At 52.1% G+C, this 8,932-nt stretch overlaps 1 protein-coding gene across 1 annotated transcript; it reads right to left on the reverse strand.

Moving 5' to 3' along the window:
* Nucleotides 1–3,885: 3,885 nt before the first annotated feature.
* On the reverse strand, nt 3,886–5,233 carry LOC104081328 (placenta-specific gene 8 protein-like). Its single transcript, XM_009584031.1, has 3 exons — nt 5,119–5,233; nt 4,776–4,900; nt 3,886–3,993 (listed from the first exon to the last, which is right to left on the reverse strand). Exons 1-3 carry the CDS (start codon nt 5,231–5,233, stop codon nt 3,886–3,888), a joined length of 348 nt encoding a protein of 115 aa, XP_009582326.1.
* Between the last annotated feature and the right edge of the window lie 3,699 nt (nt 5,234–8,932).

An 8,932-nucleotide genomic window follows, 5' to 3' on the forward strand; every position in this document is an offset into this window, starting at 1 on the left:
CCCCGGCGGACCCCCCGGGGGGGGCCCCCCCCAGCCGCCACGTCCCCGCACAGCCCACGGGCATTTCCACGATGGGCATTAGGGGTGTTCAACAGAGCACCTTCGGTCAGTTTGTGTCCTGCCTGCCCCTGCCCAGCTTTGACACGTTTGTCCTGCCTGCGCAGCACCACTGCCTGTCTGGGTGATGGCCGGGTGGGTGCCCGCCCGAGCAGCCCTCCCCTCCCCTCCCTTCCCTGGGGCTCCCTGCCCTTGTGTGACAAGGGAGCGCCTGAGTTTCAGGATGCTGGGAGGAGCAAAAAGAAAAACAGGGGAAGCATTTATGTTTTGAAGCAAGGGATGATGGCATTAATCCCTGTAAATTCTGTTGACACGCTATAAAGGGAACATTTTCACATCAGAATTACACATCTACACAGGGTTTAAGTATTGAACATAAGGAATACGGTGGAATAAATGTATTACTATGCCCAGCACTCAGATGATGCCATCGAGCGTGTTACCCACATCCGACACCAGAGAGATACAGGCTGTGGCATTGCATTTGTATTGACTGTTATCAACAGGCGGCAAAGGGGTCAGTGGCTCTGCTGGCAGCTCCTGCTGCACCCCATCATTTACAGACTGGCCCGGACACATCTCTGTTGTTAGACACCGCCTGTTGCCATATGGCCCACCCTTGTCCCCTGGTAGTACACAGAGAGGAAATGGGATGTTGAATTACGCTGTAAGAGGGAAGAAAGCTTGTAAAAAGTCTCCACGTGATTTGCTCATGACTTTTTGCAGCTTTCCGCAGGCAGCGGAAGCGTGGCTGGGCTGACCCTATCTGAGACTCTGGTATCTGCTCCCATTAGGTGACAAGTCGCCATGAAGGGCGAACTGACAGCTGGTGGGATTGCTTCAGCCACCAGCCCCTGCCGAGGGTTAACAGACAAGGGTGTTTTACTGCTGCTACTGAACAGGGCTGTTGAGCAGCAAAAACGCTGCTGTGCCCTCTCGGGGGCAAGTCACCTGGCTATTGGCAGGGACCTTTGGAGCAAGTGCAGGCAACCCCACCACCCATGGGTGCAGCAGGGGCCATGGCGCCCATTGGCCCTCGCCGGACACCTCCTGCCCCTGCCCTGGCCGGCTGTCCCTGCTTGTTCATGCATGAGGCCCCAGGTAATTCCCACCACCTCTGCAGCCAATGCAACACCTCATAGCACGTCAAAACAGCAGCCCCTGTGAGGAGCTTGGGCACAGGATGCTTTAAGAAGAAGCAGGAGCCAGGAGGGGCAGGGGAGGGGACAGACCACGGACAGGCCATGCAGTGGGGATGCCAGGAAGGGACAGCATGGGGGTCCCATGCAGGGACAGGGATGCCCAGCAGCAGGCAGGACCGCAGGGACCACAGGGAGAAGTGTGTGCGGGAGCAGTGGTAGGAGAAGGTTTGGGGGCAGGACGCCACCAGCTTCCCGTGACAAAGGAGGTGCTCCTGCACCGCCAGATAACGAGCTTAAGAGCAGCGCATGGTGAAAATGCAGCCAAGCGATGCTCACCACCACACACACACTGTGCCCTTTGCAGGCAGGGCTGACCACTGACTTTCCCTTCCTCTGCCCGAGTACGAGCACACCATGTCCCTGCGCAGATGGAGGCTGCGATGCGGAGCATCGCTCATCTCTTGAGAGTTGGCCCGGGCCCAGCACACCCAGCACATCACCCCAGGTGCCCCCAAATCTACAGCTCCACAGCACCACCAGGGGTGTTGGAATGGCTGACGGGAACAAAACAGATCCTCAGGTGCACGCAGCCATGTTTCACAAATAACCGAGGTCGTAAAGAGCATTTTGTTATGTATAGACATATGTATATGTGCACAAATAAATAATACAGTGCAAAAGCTGCCGTCCTTTACCTCTGCTGCCCACTTCTGTTGAGATGCCTGTCAGCAGCACCCAGCACGCTCTGGTTTAGCTCTGAAGTAGTTTTCCAGGTAGAAAACCTCACCTCTGTTTCCACCCCTTCCCCTTCGCCAGCAACACCGCTTCAGCCACAAGAAGTTTCCATAGTTTTGTTCCGCAGCTCTTTCTGAAGCAAAGCCAAGCCATACTCACCGGCTGAGCTGCCCTTGTCCTGGGAGACGTGTTCTTTTCCTGGTTCTCATCTTTTATAGGCTCTGGGTGCTCCCTGGTGAACAATCTCTGCTCCCTCTGACTAACAGACCAGGCGCCGGCTTAGGTGCTGCTTTGCGCAACTGCAGCTTCCCCGCTGCTGGCTGCAAGCTTGCTGCAAGCTTGCTGCTGCTTCTGCCAGGCTCCTGCTGCCCCTGTCACCTTTCCCCACCCCATCATCCCTCAGGCCTAGAGCCCCGATGGGACACACTGCGTTTGGTAGCGGTTTTCAGAGAAGGACAGTTTGCGTTCAGGCTCCTGCGCTGCCTTAAGCGATCTGCTGCTGGAGGTGCGGCACCTTTCCTTCATTAAGCCTGAGCATCAGCAAGAACAGACTATAACTCCACTGGGTGACACAGGCGCTGCCTCGAGGTATAGCTACAAAATCATACCACTCTGTGCTGGGATGAGGCGGTAACGTGGTATTTCTCCTCTCCCTTCTCCACATTCCTGGCCTTTACCTCTCTTAGGCTAAAAACGCAGAGATCATCCGCAGGACTGTCTGGGCCACCTAGGGTTTAAGCAGGTGGGAGTGCCACCACGCAGACCCACCCCACAGCACTGACAGAGCCTCTACCTGCTCGTTACAAGGTTTGTGGTGAAGGTGAAGGGAGAGGGGAAAAAAATACCATGATTTCCTTAGAGGGTGAAGCTGGGGGAGATTTGTAGGGATCAAAAGTCCTTTAGCATCTCTCTGAGGGTGATGGAGAGAGGGTGGATGTAACCTCCACCTTTTGGACGGAAAGCGTATCGCTAACAGCCCAGCACAGGCAGGCATGCTCTGCCTGGCCGAGGCCGGGAGGCGGCAGGGTTTGCCCATGGAGAGGACTTGGCCAACCCACGACCCAGCCAGGTTTTTAATCGCGAGTGGGTGGGAATTCATGCCCAGGGTCCGTAGGGGAGCAACGCAGGAGGTGGGCTGGTGCCAGGCAGCCAAAAATCCCAGTGGCTTTATGTTCAGGAAGGTGGGACTGGCCAGCAGCCCAGGACGGCCAACCAGGCGACCACAGCAGTGACAACTCGGCACTCAGTGGCCTGCAGCCATCACCTGCCTGTGGGAAGCCCCAGCTCTGCCCTGGAGCAGAAGTCACTTTTCCAAATTTTACAATTTGGATGAGCAACACCGACTCCTCCTATGTATTAAACACCCTTTCTAAAAGCTGACCGAACTACAAAATACCAGTGCAAATCTTTCTCTGCAGTGGGTGCAGGGAAATCTCAGCTGCCCCAGGGCCTGCTGAGACAGATGGAGCGGGAGAAGGATGGGTGCTCTCAGGTGGTGCAAGAGTGACACACACACAGGCAAGAAGGCAAACTCTGCTGTTTATTACTGGTGTTACCCAGGGGAGGGGGAACCAACCACAATCAAGGCAAAACCCCCGTGGTGCATTTCCCAACAGCCAGGGCAGCAGTGACTCCTGCCCACAGCGGCTCCGCAGGGCGCAGCAAAGATGGTGGCATCTACAATAGGATGGGAGAGGAAGGTCAGGGAGCAGGGCTGTGCCTCACCACACCGTGTGTCCCCCCCCCCAGTCCTTCTACCCCCTGGCCTGCATGAGGTTCCCACCAACATTTTGCTGCCGGACAGGTCATTCTTGTCACCTGGCCATGGCCATTTCCCCACTGCAGCAACCCTGTGTCTTACATCAGGCGTTGGCAGGAGAGACTCCAGGAAGCCCCTTGGCTGTGTGCAGTGGCAGCTTTATAAACCAGCACCACCACCAGCACACCCAGCTTACCAGAATATGCCCATCTCCCTCCTCCGGTTGATGTCTCTCTTAATTTGGCAAACGGAGCATACGGGGCACCACATGGTGACACAGTAGTCAGAGCAAATGGACCCCTGTAGGAAGAAATCAGTTAGGGATGGAGGCTTCCCAAAAGCCATGTTTCGGCCAAGAAAATGTTAATCACATTCCACGTGTGTGCCCGTTGTTTCCTGGCTGGCTGCAGCATCCCGAGTAGCAGACACTACTTTCCCCACAGTGGAAAGAAAGGAGGGAACCCTTTCTGCAAGCTGCAGATAGCTACTTCTCTTTTGGCTTCTGAGGTTAAGATGGGAGGGAAAAAAGCACACAGAAAGAGATAAATTGGGCAAACTGGACTTGGGCCTCCATGGTTTGCACTGGGGACAGCACTAACCCTTGGTGGGAAGAAACCATTTCACGTATATGCTGTATGCGAATGTCCACCTTTCTCCCACATCTGATTACAGATGTTTATCTGTGCAACTTACTTAATCTATTCTTTAGTCTGCTCACAATCATCTCAAATCTTTCCCATCTTTCAAAGATTGAGGATGGCATGGGGAAGCAGCAGCCGAGGCTCTGCGAGCCACTCAGCAGCAGCTGAAGGCAGGACATGTGCCCCTGGTGAAGGGTGCTGGGAGGGAGCTGTGTCTGATCAACACGTGTTGATGGACACCAGCCCTGGGATCAGCACGGCCGAGGGTGTCCCAACCCCTGTCCTGTGCTCCCAGCATCATGCAGGATATGAAAGTGAAAAAAATGGTGAGCAGAGAGCGCTGCTGCCCCATGCTCATTCCTGATGTGCAGAGAGAGGGGCCTCGGGGGCACCTTGCCTTTCAGCCTCACAGCATGGTGAGGGGGCGGGTTAACCACTGACCGGGATGTTGTATCTGGTACGGTAAAGGGTCCTCATGGCCACGCTGGTCCCGCACAGGCAGCACTCGTTCATGTCCCCGGCCACTTGGCAGGCAAGGCAGGGGAAGCAGAACATCCCGCAGCAGCCTGTCAGGGGGAGAAACCCAACAGCAGGTGAGGCTCTGCCTGCCCGCCCAGCACTGCCAGCATTGGAGGAGCAACTGGGAGGATCAGGCTACGTGGCTGTAGCTATCACACCACCGACCCGAGCAGCAGGGATGATAAAAGTGTCCCATGAGGGTGTGGGACCGACCACAGCACGTCACTGCTGACGGCTGAGAGATGGGACCTCCCGAGGCACTCACAGACGCTGCAGTCGGTGCAGCAGTCCATCAGCCCTGTCTGCCATATGCTCCTCGAGGCAGCGGGCATGCCCATGCCTTGCTGTGGCTGGATCGTCACGATGGTCGGGGCAGCCATTCCTAGATGCTCTTCTGAAAGAGACGGGAGGGGAATGGGACATTTAGTGAAAAAACTGTGGTCGGTCTGATCTCCCCAACCGAGCTGGTCATCACCACTCTTCAGCAGGCGGCATTTCGCCCAGCTCCCTTACTGCCGCTGGAGGTGAAGAAGCGTAACCATATCTTACCTGTATTTGTGTCTTTTCAAGGTTTTTGCATTTTCTTCCATTTTATCCAGCTTTCAAAACAGCATCAGGCCATTGACGTTCCCCACTCCACCCCAAAAAGGCTTCGCTAGTGCACAGTTCACCAATTTCCCTTGTGCCAAGCAGGGCTGGGGAGTGAACCTACACTAAAGCCAGTGACTCGGACATTTTGGTTGTTGAAGTTGGCATATTTTACACAAGATCCCTTTGGCATGGGTAGAAAGCATGCAGGAAGCAGCTGTGGTCTTGCATTTCCTCTAACAAAGCTGGGCTCCACGCCAAGAGAGATACTGTAGAAAACTAGTATCTCTGGTTTCTTGTCTTAGATAGCCAGAAAGGCAGAAACTCAATGCTATGTCCCAAGTCTGAACCCCAGTCCTTGCCTTCCTGCAGTTAAGCAAGCAAGTAAACCTTGAAAACCAGTAAACCTCAGGTCTAAAAAAAACCCACAATAATCTCAGTGCTCCTATTCTCCCAGCCAACTAAAAGACAGCACAAAACATTCTCAGATAACAATTAAAAGCAGGTTTTGCCCTGAGGCCAAGTTCTTCTAGTTATGCACAAATAGAAGGAAGGAGAAGAAAAAAAAAAAAGATAAACTGCATGCTCACATTTGTTGAGACTTTTTGCTACAAATTGTGGTTGGTTTCGTTTTTTTTTCTTCTTAGAAATAGTAGCTTGGCAAAGGCAGAACCATGCTGCTGGGTGTGCTCCTCCCCATGCAGCTCTTGAGCTCAGAAGCCAGAACAGAAACTGAAATGAAGTGGGCGATGCTGGGGCAGGCGGCGGGGGGCCACCATCCCTCTCCACCCTTTGGGGCAACATGTGCTCCTCCAGAAATCCCACTCCTGGCTTCACCTGGCAGCACACGCCAGCCTGCAAGCCCGGCATGAATGCAGCCAGAGGCAGTATCAAGTATATGTCCAGAAGGAAACTGTGAGCATGCATTGCCTCCAAGCACTTCCCTCTGCCGACCCACAGCAATACTACCAACACATGGTAAATCTTTCTACTTTCTACACTTTTACAAATGCACAGTATTCTGTATACGAGTATTATTCACATACTTTCTTCTCTCTTAGCAGCAAACGTTAATGAAGAGATTGCAACGTTAAGATGCTCTTGTCACCAATAGCACACCCCATTGAAAAGGACAAGCAAATACCCAGGGAGACCAGGCAGCAACAAATAAAAGCAACTGACACCCAAGCTTCTGGCAGGACAGCAGCTACACCCAGCACATCCTCTGAGCCTACCAGCAAACACATACAGCTAAGCAGCCTTGCTAAGCGGAATTTGGTCTTGAGCATCCATATAGACAAGAGAGAGCCCAATTTAAACACAGCGCAAAGTACCAGCCAGATTCCTTTAACGCAGTTATACAATTCTGGTAGCAGGAGAAAGCAGCAAAGAAGAAGTAACCTCTCCATAATCCAGCTTTTGTGCATAACTTTTTAAAAGCCTCCCCCCTTCCCCAAGAAGGATGTGCCATATATTTTGCTTTAAATTATATGCTGAGCAGGAAAAAAAAAAATCTCTACTTTTGCACTATTATCCCACTGTTCCCAGGCTAACAATTTTTTACTATTTCCATGCTTTAAGAGAACTAACCTTCTGGCGAGCAGCCTCTGTCAGTGCAGGCTTCCTTGCGAGCCGGGGCCCTGCACAGAGAGGCTCTGGGGAAGATGAAACTAAACTTTCTCACTCTTGAGGCTTTTATTGGCAGTCAGCAGTGAGCAAGTATAATGGTGGGAGGTAACTTGGAGGGGGAGGTCAGGAGCTGTGCCCTGTTGGTATAACTACAGGCTTAACACACGTGCAGAGCACAACATTTTTTTTTCCTTTTCCCAGAATTAAACCATAGACTGCTATTCATCTTTTAAAAAAAGGTTGCATTTTTTGCAACCATTTATTCCCATAACTTATTCCCGTAACTCTGTGTACATGTAGTTGTTGTTTGGGGGAGAACAGCTCTGAATGATGTGCATTCATTGGGATAGACATTTTTCCAGCATTTTTCCCCAAAGAAAAAGCATACTTCTTGGATCCCAGACCAGACTAAATGAAGAGCACCTCAGGGTGCTTCACTCTGAGCTTTTCCCTTTCCTCAAGTAAAAGGCTTCGGATGAAGGGGTTGTGCAGACCTGCTTGCTTTCACAACCAGGCTTCGGCAACAGCAAGTGGGCAGCGTGGCAGCGAAAGGTGGCTGTGGCAGGGGCTCCTGGGTGGCCAAAACATCCCTGTGGCACCCAGAAGAGCCACTGTCCCAGCCTGCTGACACAGGAGGCAAAACAGGACGCTCTCAGTCAAAGCCAGCAACAGCTAAAACCATCTGCATCAGGGGGTGGCTCCCTGTGGGTCAGCACCCTGTGCCATGACACTGTGATGGGGGAAAGCCCCATCCCCGACTGTCCTCCTCCATGTTCATTCAGCCCCAGATAAGGAGGCAGCAGGATGCAACGGAATCTTTGCTTTTAATCCTCTCCTCCGTCTGCAGCAAGTGTGCTCCCTGCTCCTTCTTAGGAATGCATTTGGGGTTTCATTTCTGAATTAGTGAATACACCCCACATGGAGGATTTCTATAAAAATTAGGCTGATTCCCTAAGTGCTTGTCACAAGCCACATAGCCCAGCTACTGTAAAATTAACTGAGTCCTTACCATACACACATCCATTTCCCTCTATAATATACTAATATTTACTATTTCTTCACTGACACACCCCAGATATTTAACTGCTTACATCCTGTGAAAGTCACTGACAGTTTTGGATGCACTTCCACATTTCGTAGGGAAGCTGTGACACCAGGACAGTGGTTTTTGTTTCCCAGCATGATGCAGGGTGTGCAGAAAGCACAGAGTGGGTCTGAGCGGCTGCTTGCCCAGGAGCAACGCAAGTTCAAAGCATCCCACATGAAGTGCTGATGGCGCATTCCCCTTCTCTTTCGCCATCGACAAGAACGAGGGAAGGAGAAGTTCGGGTTAAACTGCAACTTACCAGCTTTGTCAACAGGCTGGGATTTATGGTGCATGAAGTGGAGCATTTTACCAATAGTGCTCCTGAGGTCACAGTGAGCTGTGCCCTAAAATGCTCCCCTTGGCTTCCAACAGCTCCAAAGTTTAACTGCAGCTGTCCCTGTTTTAAGACAGGGCTGCCCGGCTGACTCCTGGCTGGTTCGTACACACATTTTTTTTCCAAAAACATTGCAAGAGGCTGTGGGAATTGAGATTTGCAAAAAGTTGTAGTTCAGCGTATGTTTTCTAGAAGAGGAGATACCGGACATCCCACCATCTGGCTAGAATAGGCTCATGCAAAATGCCAGCTAGCCTAGGAGTCTGCTGGGGAGGGAGGGAAATGGGAAGCTGAAGTGCACAGTCAATATGGGAGATAACAGATTTTAAAAAAAGCTAATCAGCAACATTTTAAGGATTTTAACAGTCTGTCCTCTATTCAGAACTGGGGTGTGTCCTGGTTCCGGCTGGGATAGTGTTAACTTTCTTCCCAGCAGCTTGG

The sequence above is a fragment of the Fulmarus glacialis genome, unplaced genomic scaffold (assembly GCF_000690835.1).
Source record: "Fulmarus glacialis isolate BGI_N327 unplaced genomic scaffold, ASM69083v1 scaffold25860, whole genome shotgun sequence".
Taxonomy (NCBI): domain Eukaryota; kingdom Metazoa; phylum Chordata; class Aves; order Procellariiformes; family Procellariidae; genus Fulmarus; species Fulmarus glacialis.

Coding starts and splice junctions, on each gene's coding strand:
- LOC104081328 (XM_009584031.1), bottom strand. CDS start 5,233: ATGGCTGCCCCGACCATCGTGACGATCCAGCCACAGCAAGGCATGGGC. Junction 4,901..5,118: donor CTGCACCGACTGCAGCGTCT/GTGAGTGCCTCG, acceptor TCCCCCTGACAG/GCTGCTGCGGGATGTTCTGC. Junction 3,994..4,775: donor GTACCAGATACAACATCCCG/GTCAGTGGTTAA, acceptor TTCTTCCTACAG/GGGTCCATTTGCTCTGACTA.